The 20,850-nt window shown below is 40.7% G+C and overlaps 1 protein-coding gene and 1 non-coding gene across 8 annotated transcripts in view; both read right to left on the reverse strand.

Annotated features, from left to right (window-relative positions):
- Positions 1-5,774, reverse strand: part of PKHD1 (PKHD1 ciliary IPT domain containing fibrocystin/polyductin) — a 433,016-nt gene extending 427,242 nt beyond the window's left edge. For all 7 annotated transcript variants that reach the window (XM_019734773.2, XM_074333064.1, XM_074333066.1 and 4 more), the window contains exons 1-2: positions 5,626-5,774; positions 1,480-1,615 (exon numbers count right to left, since the gene is read on the reverse strand). In XM_019734773.2, the coding sequence (XP_019590332.2) occupies positions 1,480-1,561 (82 nt within the window). In that variant the 5' untranslated portion in view covers positions 1,562-1,615; positions 5,626-5,774. The remainder of the gene's footprint in view (positions 1-1,479; positions 1,616-5,625) is intronic.
- Positions 5,775-7,515: 1,741 nt separating this feature from the next.
- On the reverse strand, positions 7,516-7,619 carry LOC141571939 (U6 spliceosomal RNA). The gene has a single exon (XR_012496981.1). It is a non-coding gene; the product is annotated as a U6 spliceosomal RNA (small nuclear RNA).
- Positions 7,620-20,850: the final 13,231 nt, after the last annotated feature.

Below are 20,850 nucleotides of genomic sequence, written 5' to 3' on the forward strand. Positions count from 1 at the left end.
CTTCCCCAATGTTAGGAAGCAAAATTTGAGCATTCATCAGAATCATCAGATGATCACTGGGCCCCACCTCCAGGGTTTCTGACTTAGTCTGTCCTGGGGGGTGGGGGGGGGATGGTCAAGAATTTACATTTCTCACCAGGTATTGCTGGCACTACTTGTCTGGGAACCACACCTTCAAAACTCCCATTTTTCTAAGGAAATTCTGACTGATTCTCTTATCTTAAACATCCAAAAACCCAGTGTTCACCAGGACAATTCTGAATTTCTAGTTCCTCTGGAAAGGGCCTCAAGGACACATTTGGTTCCCATTTGAACCCATATCTCTTCTCTCTCTTTCCCACTCTTTAATAAGGCAGTCATACTTAATTGTAAAGTCACCACTTATTTCTCCTATTTCCAGTTCCCAGAGAAAAGAAGAAAGTTCTAGAAGCTGTCCCTATTTCAACCCTCCTGCTCAGTACACTATCCTCTAATTTTCCCCCTTGTTTTGAATACATGATCAGAATGACTCTCTAAATAGATACAAAATTCTCTAGATTTTTACCTTGCCTGCTCAGAGAGGGACTGAAGTATGGATTAGTGCTGGAATTTCCTTTAAAAAAATAAAATAAAACCCACTATAGATTTCACATGCTAGGCTAGATTGGATTCTCCCATAGAGATCATTGGCTGAACATATTCTTAATGAATCCCTCATCTTTGAAGATGCTCCTGAACATGCTTTGGCCAAGGTGAAGCCAATTCAAGGGAGAAAATAAAATCAGTCAGCAACTCAGTTAGTTCATAGACAGGAAAAGTGTTATCTACAGAGCACTTTTCAGTGTCTGTCAGCAAAATTAAGGGATAATTCAGGCCACCCTAACTCTGGTTAGCCTAGAGCTTCCATGCACAGCCAAGGATGGTGGGGAATCATTTACATCAAAACAAACATTCATCACAGCCCCAAACCAGCCCAGGTTTCCCCCTAAAAGGTATATTAGATACTTCTACCTGAACAAGACCAAAAACAAGTGCCATAAAAAGATACAGAAGTTAACCAAATTCACAGAGAAAATTAAAGACATAATTTGAGGAAAGGATATTTTAATACAAGTGGTCATTAATCACTAGACAAGATACGGTACTCCCTTTAAAAAGATAAAGAAATAAAATCTAAAAAGAATTACATCATATGCCCCAGAAAGGAATTATAAAAGGAAGGTTGTAAGTTATTATTAAAAGCTCTTGACCATAAAACCAACCTCCATTGGTCATTAAAAATCGAAGTATATTTTCATAACTATTTAATATATAACCTCAACTACTAAGCAAAAAATAATAATAATAACAATAATAATAATAATTAAGCAGAGAAAATTTAAACCCAGAGCTAATACTTCAACACTGCCCCAAAAATAATATTTTAAGTGTCAATAAACTAGTTCTCAAGATAACCTGTTCTATTCTATCCATAATTTCTCCAAAACACGTCCTACTCACCTGCTAAAAGTAGTATTTCAATACTTTTCAGCAAGATCAGACAAATAATCATCTCGTCCACTGAAGGCAAGCCTCTCAACATTGCTCAGACATTAAAAGCATTTTCAATTTTTATTGGAGCAGTGTAGCTGTTGTGCTTTATAAAAAATAAAATGAAAAATTACTATCACTTTTTGCTTACATATTATTACCATGATCTGTGAAAACTTGGGCTATTAAGGAAGTCTTACCAACATGACCCTAGAGTCTTCAAATAGACCCACCATCTTCCCAAACTCTGGAGAAAAAGATAATCTAAGAATTTTACATAAAATCATCACTATTCCACCTACTCCCCTTGTCCCACCAAGTTATTTTTTGCATGTTTAAGCTGGGTAAATAATAATAACCTCTTTCATTAACTCACCATTGAACAAAAGCTTAGTTTAAAAAAATAAATCCTAATTGAAATAACTATATACGATGTCAGGCGAGTACTAGACTTACAGGGGGGAATCACTCCATAAATTATACAAATGTCTAACCACTAAGCTGTACACCTGAAATTAATATAAAGTAATACTGAATGTCAACTGTAATTGAAAATAAATAGACAAATTCTCGATATCTATTATATCTAGATATAAAAATAAATAAATACTATACACCAACAGTTAATGGTGGTTTGGGGAGAGGGAAGAGGGGGTCGTATTTGGGGGTGTTTTTTGTTGTTGTTTTTTCTTGAAAAGTCTCAGTCCTCCAGGAACCAATCAACACAAAAAATTAAACAGTTTAACAAAGCAAATGTTAAGAATGATAATAGGTTGAAAAACAGTGATACTTACGGGAATTTGGGGGAAATTGTCTTAGCCTCACAGCAGAAGAGAAAAGGAAGAAAGAAACAGAGGAAGAAAAAGCTGGAACCTCCAAACTGGACCCCATGACCCCAGGGTCTGCAGACCTATCTTCCTTACACACTGTTTTCACTGTGCCATTCTTCTGCTTTTCATTCAATGCAAAACTTCCATTGTTTGTAAAATGATGATAAAAATACTTCTTAGGACTTGTATCAAGTTTAACTGAGGTGATATATACAAAGAAATTAACACAGAGCTCAGTGCACAGGCGACACCCCACACAGGTTAATTTCCCTTTCACTGCTCTATACTTCCAAGGGGAAGCCCTCTCTCTGACTTTGCAATCTTGCCACAATCTGGCCCCACTACCTTTCCACATTTTTCCTTGCATCGCTGTCCATTGTGAAACCTACACCGCAGCCAAGCTGTTCTCCCCATCATCTCTCAGACAAGTCTTCCACACACCAGGCTCTGCCTTGGCTCCTGCTGGCCCTTCCTGGATTCCCTAAACAATCTTGTGGCCTAATGGAATATTGGCCCTCCTTCATGGTCCAACTCGGGAGTCCCCTCCTCCACGGAACCCATTCCCGGTGTTTGTCCATACACTGGCCCCTGAATACCAGGGCCAAAGAGAGATAGCAGAGACAGACGACGCCAGATTGGTAGGAGCACAGTGGGACAAGTCAGGGATGGTAGGGGCCAGTGGGACAAGCCTGAACTTGTTCAGGTGTTAAAGTTCCCCACAGACCGACACCACATCAGGTTGCCAGTCTGTTTTTTCAGGTAGGGTCCTGGCAGTAAGGAAATCAAACCACATTTGCTTCCAGGTTACTTCTATTGTATTCTTTACCGCCGATTGGGATAGTCCTTTGGCTTTTAAAGTTCCCTCCCTGTCTCTAGTTTTCCCGTAGCCTGAGCCCATTCCCAGGATTTGACAAGTTCACCCAGATCAGCAATGACCTGCCCAAGATCATAAATGTCTTGTCCCATGACTGGGCTCGGCATGGATATCAGCTCCCCATACCAGGTGCTGGAGGCTATCTTGGTTTTCATTCCTACAGTGAATGTGGCCCCATTAGGACCTTTAAAAACAGGGGCATACATAGATGGCCTGTCTCATTTCCAATTCCCTCAGAATTTGTTGTACCTCCTCTATAAATTTCCAAGACCCAACATGCTCAGGGATATTTCCCTCTTTGAGCCAAGCCTCCCTGGAGCCTAAAATAACCCAATCTATAAGGGAGTGAGTTCCTTGAACCCTCACCTGCATGGTACACGTACGCCAGAAGGCAGGGTTTGTAGTGGTGGTGCTCTTTATTTATTTTATTTTATTTTTTTGCCTCCTGCCAGGTCAGCAAAATGCCACACCCAGGGGGAATTTCATCCATTTCACTGTCAAGCATCATAACATCCTCCCATTTTTCTCATCACTTTTCCAGGGACTCTGCCCCTGAATCTGTCGCTCAGGCTTTGTCACAGAGCTCAGAACTTAATTCAAAGCAGCCTGTGTCCTCCTAGCTTTGCAAAACAGCAAGCTAAGTTCTGCAACTTATTATCCTGCTCTGACACCTGTGCACTCACCCCAAAGCTAGCAGAGTAATGGACAACACAAGTCCTTTTCTAACCTCAGCCCTCCTTCCAAATTTCTAGCTTGACTTCCAGCCTCTAGTTGGGCACCGGTGGCCTGCCAAACTGCCCACAGTACATTCCAAGGACAGGCGAGGGATATGGGCCTTTGATTGCCGGGTCCACATCGGGAGTTAGCTGCAGGTAACCGCAGTGACACCCTCTCTGTGACCTCCCCCATCACCTAATCATTACAGTTCTCATCACCCTTTCCTACCCGAACCTCTAGCTTATGTCATGTGCAGCATGGACCAGATAGTGTAGTGCTTCATATGCCAACTTTTCTAGACTGTCCATTCCTCAGACGGGTCTTCTATTCACACAACCCTCGGTGCAAAAGTCGCACAGAGTACTCAGTAAATTCTAATCGGTGAGTGCATATTTAAATAAGCTAAGCCTGGGTTCTAACCTAATCTGAAAAAAAATAACTTGCACACATGTGGGATGGGTAGAATTCAAAGAAGCCTGCCTGAAAAGCCATATACTTTAGATAATGGCTGATGCCTGCTCTGGAAAGGCTGCTGCGCTGCTCTCTGGTATCCCTAAGTCAGAGGGCACAAATGTAATCCTCTGAAAAATACGGGCTGTAAATTTTTCTGAAAGTTAAAACATTTACAGAATTAAATACATATACATATTACTAAAGATACATTCAACTTACATTTTTAAGAAAACACTGAGACCAGCAAAAATAGTTACACCATTTCAGAAAAAAAATGAAAGCCGCAATAAATGCCAAGAAAAAGAATATTTGCAAAAAACTTAGAATTAACTTATAGGTATGTCCTGAATAAGATAGTCCAGTACCATAAAAAATCATCTATATTTAATTCAAATCCACAAACATTTATTATATGCCTAATTCATACAGGCACTGCGTTAGGAGCTGGAAAAACTAAGACAAATAATCTGTGGACCTGCCCTAAAGTCCCTAGCAGATGGGGTAGGGGGGGAGGCTACTTGCATTTATGAAAGGATTCTAAGATTTCCAAGTAAATTCAGCAGGTGTTTCTTTAAGTTGCAAATCCCCTAAATTTAACATCTGTTTGGAATAGAATTCATTTTTAAAAAACATTCAATTTTCAGAAATACATCTACTGCGTAGAGAAAGGTACCCAGAAATATTTGCTGTACTTAGTCCAAAAGCACGGGATCTAACCTGTTTTTTATACCCAACATAATATCCCTAGCTTGGGAGAGTCTATTTTCAATCTGGCTGCACGATTTTAACGTTTCGTTTCAGAGCTTACTCCTAAACTCAGAACAACGGAAGTAAACAATCACACCCTGATTTTCTTAAAGCCTTCGTTCAGACCTGCATCTTTTCCTCTGGAATAGAGCAATCAAATCAATAATAAACTTAATTTTTCTTAATATAACTAATCCACAAATTCTTCCTAAGGATAAACTCAACCTCTACTTTACTTCTTTTAACCAGAAAATTTCTATCAGAGGAGACCTGTGTGCTTAGTCAAACCTTTTCTCTATTCTTGTCTCTCTGCCTCTGTCTGCTCTCATCCTCTTTTCCTCTCACCTCTCTTATCTTCCCTTCCTTTGGGACTTTGAGAGACAGAGCTGCAAGGTTGCTACTACAGATGCCCTTTTCATTTGGTTCACCATAACATTGGCAAGAGATGCGATAACTAGAAAACAAAGAGCAGAGACATTTTTGATCAAACAGTACCTTTTTCTGTTTCTTTCTCGTTGCAACTCAAGGAGACATTATCTTTCCTTAATAAATTGTTCCTCTTTGCTAAGAAACGGTGGCTGTGGTATCTGGTTAGAGCTCAGCCTGCAGCTACCGTGCAGGTAACTCACTCATGTTGGACTGTAACTCACCTAACTTGTTTGTGTCCTGGCCAAACACGTGCCAAAGTAAAAGTTCAGAGCTGACCACAGGGCAAGTTTAATGATTAACACAAGCTATTTAGGATATTTTTCCTCAGAGTCTTTTACTAATGACCAAAGAAAGAGTATCTTACATTTTTCTCCACTTAACTACATGTGCCCCAGACGAGAATTTCAAAAGTCCACCCAGTAAGACAAACAGGCATTCAATAATTGAAAGCATTTGCCAGTAAATCAGAGAATGAGCACAGGACCCAGGAAAAAGGACTAGTAGAGATCTGATACCCAGTCATGAGCAGTCTTTGGTTTTTCATCAAGAGGAATGACGTACGTGCCCTACTATAGGCTGCCTTTCTCACCACAGGAGTGTGCGTCTAAAGAAGTAGAGAAAGGAAGCCACTTGCTAAAAAAGGAAGCCTTACTAAAAAAAAAGGGCCAACTAGCCTTCTTTGTTGTTTTACTTTCTTTCCTCACTCCTGTCCTTGCTTTCTTGACCAAGAAGAAGTCCTCGACTTGTACTCATTAACTTCTAATAGGACCCAGTTATTGGTCTAACTTTCTTGATAAAGAATCTGAGAACCAATGGGCGTAAGAAGTCAACACCACCTTCTTACTAGGTTCACGACTGACTTTTCTATCTCTGTTCTGCCACTCATTCTAATTTATGTCACCAGCTTCCCAATCCGTCCATGCCCAGCGGTTCCTGACCAGAAGAAATTCTCATCTCTTTTTTCCACTCTTTCCTTTGGGAAAGAAACCTTTCCAGTAGAATTTGATAGCCCTGAGTCTCCACCACAAAGGAATATCAGTAGACCTAGAAAGCATCCCCAGCAAGGCCAGATTGAATCTATGGAAATACATCACCACTCTGATGAGAGTAATGGAACTATCCTGTGGAAAGTATGGGAGTTTACACCAAATCTGTTATATATAACAGCTTGGCAACCAGTGCAAGCAGAATGATTTTCCTAGTGCTGCAGCCAGTACTGTAGAGAGGGTTATCTAGCCACATTGGGCAGGTAGAATGTCAATCACCCTGCCACCCTGCCTGGCTACTAAACCTCAATTTCCACTCTAGATCCCTCCACCTTGGCCCATGGTAGTGGGGAAGAAGGGACAGACCAGGTTTGGGGAAGATAAAGGAGATTTCAAAATTATTGGTAATTTTTTTATTTTTATAAAGGAAATTATATTCATGAATCACTTAGATTCAAAATTAGCTTTTTAAAGAACATAACACAAAACAAACAAACAAAAACTCATACATACAGCCAATAGTTTAGTGGTTAAGAGAAGGAAAGGAGTTAGGAGAAAGGTAGAAAAGAATAAAAGGGGGTCAAATATAAGGAGACAGAAGGAGATTTGACTTTGAGTGGTGAACACACAATGCAATATACAGATGATGTATTATGTAGAATTATACACTTGAAACCTATATAATTTTATTAACAAATTTCACCCCAGTAAATTTAATAAAAATAAAATAAAATAATAAATTAATTATTCTTCAAAAAATGAAAAATTCTCATCCCCTTTCTAGTATATTCAACCTTTTTTTTAAAAGTGTTTGTGAAGCCAGACTACCTGAGCTTGAAGCCTATTTCTACTGCCCATTCTGTACATATGACAAAGGGAATTTATTTTACCTTTTTCTTTTTCTGTCTTCTTCTTTTAGTTCTTCCTCTTCTTTTTTTTTTTTTCTGCATAAAGTTTTATTTTTCAATTTAAAAATATAGAACACTTCACAAATTTACACATCATCCTTGCACAAGGGCCATGCTAATCTCTGTATCAGTCCAGTCTTAGTGTGTGTGTTGCCAAAGTGAACACTTAACTTTTTTATAGTGGTTTCTTCATCTGTAAAGTGGAGATAGTAATTATAATGCCTATCTCATAAATAGAAGACAATTACACACACACACACACACACACACACAATGTAAGTCTCCTTCAAAGCACTTGCTGTCTGGCAGGGGAGACAGAATCATGACCATATTAGTTACCTATATTGTAGTTGAGTCTCCTGATGAAAATTTAATGTGTGTTTTATTTCTTGCTACTTTAGGAAAAGGTTTCCAGAAATTAACCTCATCTGTCCATGAGTAAATAGCCTATAGTGGATATTTGTAATTCTTTTTGGTAGCCTAACTGTCAACACTTTATCCTAAAAGTACCCCAGTTTTCTCATGGCTAGATTTACCACTTCACTCTTGACTAAAAGCAGCCTGATGATATATAAGACTTTGGTTTCTGGGCTCTAGGAACTCCGTGGTGGGCAATCAAGCTCTTAAAGGAATGATGTAGAACAAGCCATTTCATGACCCAGGACCTAAAAGGAGAAGTTGTAGGACTCTACATGCAGTGGCTATGCCGCATGGAAGCCTGGGGAGCCTCAAGTACTCCCCCCTGTGAGCTCTCTCTTCCACTTCAAGATCCCTAAATATACATACATATCTAAGTTTGCCATGCAAACACACATCCAGAGAAGACCCCCTTTCCCTCTAATCATACTCCCTCTCACATAGAAATTCTAAATAAAGTCTCGTATTACCCTTGATGTCCTGAATGTCATCAAAATGTCTTCCTTTCAATATTTCCTTTATCTTCAGGTAAAGAAAGAAGTCATTGGGGGCAAGGTCAAGTGAGTAGGGAGGGTGTTCCAATACAATTATTTGTTTCCTGGCTAAAAACTCCCTCACAGACAGTGCCGTGTGAGGTGGTGCATTGTCGTGATGCAAGAGCCATGAATTGTTGGCAAAAACTTCAGGTCATTTTTGTCTAACTTTTTCCCTTGTCTAACTTTTTAGCACTTCCAAATACTCAACTTGATTAACTGTTTGTCCAGTTGGCATAAATTCATAATGAATAATTCCTCTGATATTAATAAAGGATAGCATCATCATTGCAACAAGTTCACAAACTTAAGTTTCAGACCACATACAGCTGGGTGGTACCTGCGGCAGCTGGAGACCAAGGCCCATCACCTCCACCTTCAGCAGCTCTATCAGTTTACCTCAAGATGAAGTTCAAATATTATGGTCCATGTGTGCCTAGAGTGAAAATTTGGGGGAAGCACTGCTTAACTTCACTGCAGCTCCAGTTCCTCATCTGTGAAAAGAAAATTCAAAAACTCCATCACCAGGGGGCAGTCATGAGAATGAGATGAGATAACCTCATGCCATAGAGTCAAGAATGAGCCCCAATAAACGTGGTTACCATTATATTACCCCCCGGGGGACATCCAGAAGCCACTGCTGCTCAGGGAAAGTCTGAACTAACGTAGGCTCTTGGGCTCTTACCCAAATGTTCATTTCTTTCTTTTTCCTTCTTGTTAAAGGGAAGTAAGAAAGAGTCTGCCAAGTGTGACAGAGCTTTGATTATTTTCTCTGGGGCCTGCATGTATCTTTTACATGAAGTTGGAGATGGGAGAAGTGAGGACAGGTGGCAGAAGAACAACGAAAACAGGATGTGCCCTAGCATTGTCCTGCAATCTCAATGTTCTCATAAATGAGCTGTGCCATCTCAAAACTTTGATGGCACTGGGCATGCCTTATTTATAGACAACAACTGCTACAGGGCTTCAAAGGGGCACACGGCCAAGCCAGAGACATGGAGGGAACACTTTGAAGAGCTGTGTTCTCAAATGCAGAATGGAAAGGACGGTACACAACAGCTTCTGAGATCTAGCTCCGGACCCTGCCAAGAATGCCCAATTGTCCCCCAGGACAGTAGATGGCCGAAGCCCTCTTTATCAATCCCAGAAGTGCAGCTTTCAAGCAAGGCAAGTGATATAAGTGGGCGTTATGTGACTTGCTGCCACCGTCTGACAAACTGTCATATTTACCTGATTAATCCACGGCCTTTAAATACTGTGACTTCCAGATAATGAACACCTAATTCTCAAATTCTTTAAAGAAAAAAAAATAAATAAAAGAATAAAAAAAAAAACAGCCGGTGTGGTAGACTAAATAGTGGCCCTCCCAACGATCCCTAATCCCCAGAACATTTGAATGTGTGATTTTACCTGGTAAAAGGGACTTTGCAGATGGGATTAAGTTAAATATTCTGAGATGGGAAGAATAGCCTCCATTATCCAGGTGGCCCCAAAGTAATTACATGAGTCTTCACAAGAGGGAGGCAAGAGGATCAGAGTCAGTAGGAGGAGATGTGATGATAGAAGCCAAAGTTTGATGTGCTGTGAGAAAGGGGACATAAGCCAAAGAATGCAGGTGGCCTTTAGAAGCTGAAAAAAAGCAAGAAAACAGATTTTTTTCCTTCAGAACTTACACTAGGAACCAGCCCTGCTAACACCTTGACTTTAGTGCTGTGGTACTGATTTTGGACCTCTGACCCCCAGAACTATTAGAAACCCATGTTGTTTAAACCACTAGGTTTGTTACTGTGTTATTGCAGCCACGGGGAACTAACACCGCCAGGAGAGGTTGTCATTTGGTGCCATTAAAGGGCATGATGTTCCTCTTGGAAGACATTGGTGCAATTACCCATGTAACATAGTGGGTCACTTAGCTCCTGAGTTACTCCTTCAATACTTCACCCTCTCTCCTGCCTCCTTCCAAAGCACCAAAGTATTCAAGGAGAAGGTTCTTAATTGAGGTACAAATAAAATGGACGCCAAAAAAGGGAAAACAGTTTTTAGGAGCAGGAAAGGTATGAACTTTTATGTACATATGTAAATAAAAATGACTGAAAGGATATATATGTTGAAATGATAATAGTTAACCACTGAGCAGTAAATTATGGGTTATTTATATTTTCTTTATTTTGTTTACCTTTATTTTCTCAGTCTAAAACAAACATGAGTTGTTGTGTCATAAAGGTTTTTAAGTGATATCATGTATGATAACAGTACTATCTTTTTTTGTATCTTTAAAATGTTTTATTCTGTAGAAACTGCCAAGGTTATTTCCCAAGTTTAGGACAATTGCACAGAAAATTCAGGATCAGACCGGACCCACTGGGGGGCAATCTTGAGCCCTTGAAGATAAACACTGAACCAGATTATTGTAAGCAAATACTAAGTAGAGGAAGACATGTAAAATTTCAGGTACCTCAGTGCCCAACCTGGCCCAAAATATCTCCCACCAATCAACTTCATAGAGTAGCATTAGAGCAACTTCTTTCATTTGAAGGGGTTTTAAAAAGTATATTCTGTGCAACTCAATAATTTAGAAAGACATTCCATGAAAAAGTAAGTTCTGTGGTCAAATAAAGTTGGGGAATGCTAAGAGCTGTTCCCTTCCTTAAAGACTTACAAAGCATACTGGTTTATTAAAGCCTCTGAGAAGTCCTGAAGAAAGGAATCCTATTTAAGTTTGTTGCAGGATTTCCCAAACACTTCATCACAGATCCAACATTTTGATTAGAACTAGTGTTTCTGAACATTCTTCATAAATTCTGTTGAAATATTCTGATTTGTAATAAGAAATACTTATTTGGTCTTTGTCCTGTTCCTGGCATAGAGCTCCTAAGACCCTTGGAATTTCCAAAGTGATAAGAACAATAGAAGTGACTTGATATTCATAACAAACCTCTTTTAACTACACCTGGATTTCTGTTAATGAAATAACTTTAGGAAAGCACCAAAGGATGGGGACTGGTTGCTAGGAGAATCAACCAAGTGATTAGAGTGGTTTTTGAAAAATATTTAGTAATCTTCAATCATTTCCAGAAAAACTAACTACCGTGCCCATGCAGTTTACCCTTTTGACTACTAATGTGATCCTTTATTTGGCAAAGAACTTGTGAGATGGGCTAGGAGCAGAGAGATCTGATCTTAAACGTTCTGGCACATAGGGCCCATGAAAGAGCTTAGAGACATTGGGAGAAAGAAGCAAGGGCGCCATTGTTTCCTACAAATGGGACTCTTCTCATGGAACTCTGAATTGGGGGACCCTACATGTTTAAACACGCTTCTCCAAAGAGGTGATCAAATAAAGAAAGGTACATGTGTCTCCACGCCAATGTGTGTTTTCAGATGGTCCTCAGTCACGTGGGGGAAATTGAAGCAGCTTAACAAGGTCATCACCACCAGGTAGCCCATTAGCAGGATCAATTTCCTGAGGATATGGGGCATCAGAATGAAGGGGGTTAGGTCTGGAAGAGAACAGTGTGTAGCTGGGTAGATCGACACGGGTGAGAGGTGGGAGGGAAAAGGAGCCTGGGGAAGGGGGATGGGGTTGCAAAGCAAAACAGAGTCTAGAGTCTTTAAAAGCAGAGAGGTGATGTCCCATTGCTCCATGTCCTTGCTGATCTCCTGAGCTGGGAGGCCTAACATTTTGTGCATCAGAGGATAGTAGAATTATCAATCTATCCATAATCAATACCAATATGATCAATATCAATCACCTACTCCAATCCCCTCATTTTGACAATGAGGCAATTGAGGTCTAGAGGCAGAAAATGACTTGCCCAAGACCACAGAGCTGCTAGGGGCAGAGCCAGGCCCAGCACCCAGACCTAAGGCTTTCCCACTGCACCTTAAATGGGCCTCCTTCCTTATCAGAGGTGCTTGACAAATGAAAACTCTGAGGCACATTGCATGTGAGTTTTCTTGGATTCCCTTTATAAACCTGAGTCTCTGCTTACCCTGTTTTAAAGATGAGCTCTCTTCCTCAGGGGCAATGAGAGTTAATTCTAGTACTTTAGATATCAAGACAGGGAGCACACTGCGATGAAACCAAGGCCCCTCACCTTGTACTCAGCTAAACCCCAAAGGATGGAGTCTGGATAATGTTGGCCCCCTTATTAAAGGCCCAGGACTAATCAGTCTCTTAGTTTCGCCCTCCTTACCCCAAAGTCCCCCTAACAACATGTTTATGTAGGGGAAATGTGCATAAAATGAGTTCCAAGTACTGACTGAAATAACTCAAAGATACATAAAATAGCACTCAAGGAAAATGGGTGGACATGGAGAGGAGCCAGCTCACCTGGCGGTGTGCCTTGATGATGATCGGCTGCACAGAGGGAGAAAGGAAAGAGCTGTGATTGTAGAATATGTCTATCATTCCCCAGGGTTTGTCACTGCGTGTTTTGTTGTTTTGCCCTAGCTGGCTCCCTCCTTGAATCCCAGGACATCCCCTTAGTCACCAAATCAATACACCCTCCCCGACCACACAGCGATGAGCTCTAAGAACGTCATTTGAGGGGAGTGAGTGTAACAGGGTGAGGAGCCACACAGAGAGTCCTGGGCTGTGACTGAAGATCACTGAACTAAATTAGGAACTAGACCACATTTGCTTCCTGACCTCCCACCTTCTGGCAGCCACTTTCTCCATCTCCGTTGGCCCTCCCTTGCTCTAGAAAAGTCTGCCAGCAAGAGCTATTCTCCAGGGTCTTTCGAAAGATATGCAAATATGCACTGAGAACCTTCTAGTAAATGAGTTCTTTTTCCTCTATCCCACTGTCCATGGGACACCCTTAGGGATCTGGTCCTCTATTCTGTACACATCACACAGAGGAAAAGCTGTAGAGAAGATGAAAGATGCTACTTTGAGTCTGGCTTCAGCCTGAACGTAGGCAAGTCCCTCAGTCTATCTTTGATTCTTCCTGTGCCAAATGAAGAAGGTAATTTTTCTGTTTCTTGTGAAGTTTTGATGAGAGGATAATTGTGAATACACTCTATAAAGTGTAATGTGCCCTCAAATGCCAAGGATTGGTGTTATTTGAATATTTTACTAAGATGTATTCATGCATAACTTGTGTGATTTAAAAAAAAATAGAGAAACATGGTGCTGAGAATGAGATATTAATGATATGTCTTAAAGCCAAATGACAATAAGAAAGAAAATGAGTCTACAGTAATATTATTATGTGTTCAATTAATTTTAATAAATTTAAATTTAAATAGATTTCTATATTACATTTAAATAGATTTCATAGTTGAAATATGAAATAATTTCATAATTATTTCATATTTCATAGATATGATATATTTATGAGGTACTTTATATTTCATAACATAAATTTAAATAGATTACATATACATCAAATCAGATTGGAAAGTAAATTGAAATTAAACAAAAAAGTTAACATGGAAAGGAAAAATGATTAAATGAAATAAATTTTTTAAAGTGTGAATTATTTTGATAAATCATTTCCATGAAAATTTGAAGTGAAAGCTGACCGCCTTCCACTCCCTACCTCCAGAAGACCCCTTTTCACCCCAGTGCCTCGTGACTCTTCACCTCTCTTTGGAGCTTTCTTAGCCCCTACACACACTTGACAGTCATCCTCATAGCTTCTCAAGGGCAACACGAGATTCCTGAAACGCGATCCCGGCTCACTGTCCCAGGGACAGTTGTTCACAGTGGAAAAAATCTCCCTGTGGTATTCAACATGATTGGCAGCCTCTGCTGAGGAAGGGGGAAAATTGCAGGGGATTTGGTGGCATGTGGCCCTCTTGCTCCACCTGCTCTCTCTTCTCCCAAAGGGAGGCAGCTGCCTGTCCTCAGAGCACAACATCTCCTGCCCAAGAGTTAAAAGATCTGACTGTACTTCCAGGTGCTTTGCAGTCAAAAGCCACATAGAAGACCCCAGCACAAGCAAGATATTCATTCATGACAAACAGCTGCTATGAAGAAACCTGAGTGCAACTCGAGTGAATCATGCTAAGTTGCTGAACCCAACCAAATTTGAAATTAAAAAAAATTTAATAGGCAATCAATTGAAACAGTTTAAGAAGAAGAAAAAAAGTGGACAGGGGAAAAAGACCTGTATTTTCACTTCTACCCTTCTAGACTGAACTTCTTACAATAAATATATAATTTTAAAAAAAAATTAAGTACTGAAAGGGAGAAAACAAAGCCAAAAATAAATACATGGTTTCCTATAACTGTTAGTTCAGAATAAAACAAAGATACAAATTTGTCAAAATATTCATGGGACTATACCAATAGTTCAAGTTAAGTCACTTTGTTCAATTTAAGGCACTTCCATTAGTCCTGCACTGTTCATTTCTTGATTTATCTGTCCTCATGACAACATGAAATACTGAATGAGCATGGTCTGAGCACAGATCCAAAAACTTTACAAAAAAATTGCTCCCCCTTGCAGCTGGGTTAAGTGGTTGTCATGATCTTCTCACACCTTCTTCATAGCCAGGTTGGTTGTTGGAGAAGGCTCAGGGGTGTTGCAGAAGGGAAACCTGAAAACAGAACTGAGTCTAAACTAAGTTGCAATAACATCCAGAGTAACCCTGATGAGAAGGTCACATGTAGGACTCAACAGAAAGTTTAAGGTTGCAGTTGGAGATTGTGAGTACTCTGACATCCAACACAGGAGTGATTTAGCAAATGAGTCTTCCCAGAGAGAAGCAACCATGCTAGAATCATAAAAATGTTTCATAAATTTTGGTCTCACAGGTGCAACCAGATACCATTTTTTTTTAATCATCCACTTCCATGGCGTCATGTACTATCTACATCTCATGACTCGAATCCTTGAGCTCCTGACCTGAATATCCAACAGCCAACACAATATTTCCACTCAGCTAGCTCTCAGACACTCGAAACTCAGTAAGTCCAAAGACTTTGAGCCCTTGATCTTCTGCCTGAAATCTCTTCCTTCTCCACTGTTTTCTATCTTCAGGAATAGAACAACCATTCACACAGGTATGCACACTAGAAACCTTAGATTCATTCTTGACACAGCTTAGCTTCCCGTTTCTAATCAATCACCAAATCTTATACATTTGGCCTCTTAACCATCTCAAAGGCACCTCCTTTCTCTATCCTCACTGCCAGACCCTTAATCCAGGCTATCACTCTGTCTCCCCCAAACTACTGAAAGATCCTCCTGACTTGTCACTCAATATCCACACTTACTCTCCGAATCCATTTGTCCTAAGTCTCCAAAGCAATCTTTTCTTCAATGGAAAACTGACTGACACTTTTCTCCTTAAAATCATCCAATGGCTTCCTAATAAATTTCAAAATATATTGTATGAGGTCGGACAAGTAAGTTTGCAAACTTAATTGCCCAGTCTTATATAATGGAACCTACCAGGATCGCCCTCATTTTTTCATTTACTCGATAAATGTTTACTGAAAACTACTGCGTGCCAGGCACTGCTCAAGCACTAAAATATAACAATGAATGAAACAGACAAAACCCTCATAGAACCTCATCTGGTGGGAGAAATAGAAAATAAACAAGAAAATTCAGTAAAATATACAACAAGTTAGGTTGTGCTAGTGCTAAGGAGGAAAACAAATGAAAGAAGGGAGAAAATGTCAGGATGGGGACTAAAAGTTATGATAGGGAAGGAAGGGAAGTCCTCAGAGAAAAACATGAAAGAATGAAGAACGAGCTCAGGTGAGAGCGTTCAAGGCAGAGAGACAGTGAGTACAAAGTCCTGAGAGAGGCCATCTGCTTGGCATATTCACCATTTAGTAAGCAGGCCAGTGTGATCAGGGTGGAGTAAGAAAGGTGAGGTCAGGGAGGTGGTGGTTGGGGGCAGAGAGCTGTTGCAGATTGTTCAGGACCTTGTAGATCATCAATAGTACAAAACCTTGACTCAACCTGAAACAGCAAGAGGTAAATTGTCGTGAGCAGAGGAGTGACTTATAAGCACCCACCATGTGCTATTGTAGGCACCAGGGATTGAGCCTTACATAAGGCAGTTAAAATCTGTGTTCTCATGAAGGTTACATTTTATTAGAGGAAGAAAGGCAATATGCAAGTAAATAATAAGTGAACAAGATTATTTCAGATAGTGAGAACACTGATAAAAAAACATAAAACAAGATGATGTAATGGGGGTGACAAGGTGGCCTACCATCATTAGATGTTCAAAGAAAGCCATTCTGAGGTAATGATGTGTCATCTGAAACCGAAGTGTCCAAAAAGAGATAGCCATGTGAATGTATGGGGGCAGAGGATTCCACACAAAGGAACACATACATGGAGCCTAAAGTGGGCTCAAGCAGGAGTGACTAAGGACTGGATGCGAGGACACTGGCTGGAGAAGAGTGTTGGTGAAACTGACAGGGATTGACAGGAGAGAAGCTGACAGGTCTCACATAATTTATGGAGGAGGACATGGTAAGGCTTTTAGATTTTATTTTAAATAAAATGGAACTATATTAGAGGGTTTTAAACTATAAAACTATAAAATAATCCGATTTGTGTTTTTGAAACTCCTATGGCTAATTAGGTACAAAGTGATCAAAGGGAAGCAAGAGTGGCCATCACCCAGACAAGAAATATTGGTGGCTTAGAATAAGGTGGTGGTGAACTGGAGACAGAAATGGGATATATTTGGGAGGACTTGCTGAAAGGCTGGATGTGCAGAGTGAAGAAAAGGAGCAATCAAAGATGAAACATACCTGGATTTGCATCATGAGATACTGGATGTCATTTTCTGAGATGGAGAAGAATGAGGGAAGAACATACAGTGACGGTTTAAGGGTTGCAATTTGACTATGTTAAATTTAAGGTAATTCTTAGACTTCCAAATGGGGAATTCAAGTAGGAAATTGGGTATATGAAATAAAAGGTAGATATATGAGCCGAAAGTTTGGGGAGAAGTAAATCTGGAGTCATCTGCATATAGGGATGCTACAGAACTGTATAGGCTCACCTCAAGAGAGATTATAATTACAGAAGAGTTGGGGGTCATGAGGGTACTCAAATATTTACAGACCAAGCAAAAGAGAAATAGCCAAAAAAAAGTAACTGAGAAGATGAGTCAAGTGAGCAAGTGAATGCTGCTGAGAGGCCAAAATGGGACTATAAAAATGATGGCTGAATTTGGCCATGTGAAGGTCATTAGTGACCTAGCAAGAGTAATTTCATTGCAGAGAGGAAAAGAAGTTCAACTATTAATGAGAGGAGAGAGTACAGGTGAAAACATGGATACAGAGACAACAGACAACTTTTTCAAGAAGTTTTGCTATGGCAGGTTTTTGTTGTTGTTATTTTTTAATGGGTGATTTTGGAGCATTCTTATGTGTCAACAAGGGAGAAGATCCAGAAGAGAAAGAAACTGATTCTCAATAAGATAAATATAATCCCACTACATTGTTTAGAACTTATCTTAATTAATTTCAAGTTCCCCAAGTTACATTCCAGTTTACTTTCCTACCTCCAGAATCACAGTTTGTGCCTCCAGCAGTGGCCAGGCATTGGGGAAAAGATTGTCCTTAGTCACCATGGATCTGAATGATAAAGTGTGGATGGATCAACACAAATGAATTAGCTCACCTGAGAAGAAACTACAAAGAGTGTGGGTCAGAGGGGAGATCCAAGAGGGCAGAGTAGATAAACACTGTGCCTGCTTCCTTCAATGAACACATTAAAATTACAACAACATTATATAACCTGGAAACCATCTGAAGTCTAGCTGAGCAGAAGTTCCCAGACTGGTAGGAGAGGCGGAGACATGAAAGGGGCCCCAAACCTCCATGTAGCAGTTGAGAATCAGAAGGGATATCTCAGCCATGGAGGTTGCCCTCCAAGGAGTGAGGGACCTGAGCCACACACCAGGTTTCCCAGCCCGGGGTACCACTGCCAGGAAGAGGAGCCCCCATAATATCTGGCTGTGAAAAACAGTGGGGATTCTGACCATCTGGGTGGGATGGAAGGCTTCGGGAAACACAGACGTCCTCTTAAACAGCCTGCACGCAGACTCACTTACTCACAGGCACTCACCTTGGGCTCCAGCGGAGGGACAATGGTTTGAGAGGCATTAAAAGCATACGGAGGGCAGACCGAGATGTCTGGCTTTGTGGAGATAGCAGGAGGACAGTCATTTTCCCTGTGTGTGGTTCTCTTCCTCTGCAGCCACAGGCAGGCGCCATTTTTCCTATATTGAGCCCTCCCCCTCACAACCAAATCTGAATCTGATTGGTCTGGTGATCTCTGCTGCTCCACTCTGCTGACTCACCGGGACCCCGCCCCACCCAACTATCTCAATTCAGGAGACACTTTCTCACAAGCAGCTAGCCCCACCCACATTTAACTCTTTCTTGGAAAACTATGGCAGTCTGCAGGCCCCAGTTGGATGACGTCTGGCCTCAGTGTGCTCTGAGACTTTTGCTCTGTAGCTCCAGTTCAGCACTGGCACCAAACCAGTCTACATTAACCAGGTGACCACAAGTCTTCCTGCTCTGGTGATTCCCTTAGACCCTGCCTCACCCAGCTTGCATGCCACACGAGGCTTTATCAGTGGCTGTGCTTTAAGGGAGCCAGCAGATGGCAGCAGGCCTCGGGGTGTACTGGATTTTTGTGGAGTTAACCCAGGCTCATTACTGGCAGCAGCTGTCCTCAGTTCACAGTTGGCTTCTCCCCCATGCCTCCAGGTTTAGTAAAGGCAGTGAACAATCAGATAGATTTATAGCTCCTACCAGGTAGGCCCTGGACAGTCACAGGCTGACCTGGGCCTGCACTGGAGCCCCTCCCACGAGGTCCCAGAACCAACATACTTGGAGGTTGTCTTCAGATCACAGCAGAGCACCACCCAATTAGTTCTACAAGCAGCACATAAAAAGGGAGGTCTCAGTGGCAGAGCCCACTGAGGTGAATCCCTCAGTGGCATAAGCCCCCCACATAGCAGCCTGTAAGCTTTGGACGTGACCACCCCACAGCCAAAAAGCCTGAGGCTCAATCCCACCCACTGATGTGCCAATAGCAATCCAGGCTCAACTATAACAGGAGGATACAAACAACCCACACAAGGGATACTCCTGGAGCACCCAGGTCAAGTGGCCAAGGAGACTGTGCCAGGACCCCACAAGGCACCCACTACATAAGGCCATCTGGCCAAGACTGGGAGACAGCAGATCTACTTAATACTTAGGAACAAACACAGAAAGGCAGCCAAAATGAGGAAACAAAGCAATACATCCCAAATGAAAGAACAAGGAGAAAACTCCTGAAAAAGAACTAACCAAAATGGAGGCAAGCAACCTACCAGAGACAAAATTCAAAACAACGGTTATGAGGATGCTCAAGGAACTTAGTGAGAACTTCAACAGAAAGATAGCAAACATAAAAAAGGACACAGAAACCATAAAAAAGAACCAGTGGGAAGTGAAGAATATAATAACTGAAATGAAGAATGCACTAGAAGAAATCATCAGCAGACTAGATAAAGCAGAGGATCTAATCAGCAATTTGGAGAACATGATAGCAGAAAACAACCAATCACAACAATAAAAAGGAAAAAAAAAATGAGGATAGTTTAAAACACCTCTGGGACAACATCAAGTGTAACAACATTTGCATCATAGGGGTACCAGAAAGAGAAGAGAGAAAGAAAGGGATTGAGAACTTTTAGAAGAAACAATGATGGAAAACTTTCCTAACCTGGTGAAGAAAATAAACATACAATCCTAGGAAGTGCAGAGAGTCCAAAACAAGATGAACCCAAACTGGCCAACACCAAGACACATTATAATTAGAATGACAAATATTAAAGAAAGAGAGAATCCTAAAAGCAGCAAGAGAAAGACAACTAGAACTTATAAGTGTGCTCACATAAGATTGTCAGCTGATTTCTCAACAGAAACTTTGCAGGCTAGAAGGGATTGGCAGGAAATATTCAATGTGATGACAAGCAAGGACTTGTAACCAAGAGTACTCCACCCAGCAAAGCTATCATTTCGAATCGAAGGATAGATAAAGAGCTTCCCAGACAAGAAAAAGCTAAAGGAGTTCATCACCACCAAACCACTGTTACAAGGAATGTTAGAGGGATTTCTTTAATATGGGGGGAAAAATCAAGATTATGAAAAATAAAATGGCAATAGCTCCATATCTATCAACAATTTTTTCCAATGTAAATGGATTAAATGCTCCAATCAAAAGACGTAGGAGGGATGAATGAATAAGAAAAAAAAAAAAACCCTGACATATGCTGCCTGCAAAACAATCACTTCAGATTGAAAGATACACACACACACACACACACACACACACACACGGAAAGTAAAGAGATGGAAAAAGGTATTTCATGAAAACAGAAATGAAGAAACAAAAAAAGCTGGGGTAACAATACTTATACTAGAAAAAATAGACTTTAAAACAAAGGCTATAACAAGAG

The sequence above is a fragment of the Rhinolophus sinicus genome, linkage group LG05, assembly GCF_036562045.2.
Source record: "Rhinolophus sinicus isolate RSC01 linkage group LG05, ASM3656204v1, whole genome shotgun sequence".
NCBI classification, from domain to species: domain Eukaryota; kingdom Metazoa; phylum Chordata; class Mammalia; order Chiroptera; family Rhinolophidae; genus Rhinolophus; species Rhinolophus sinicus.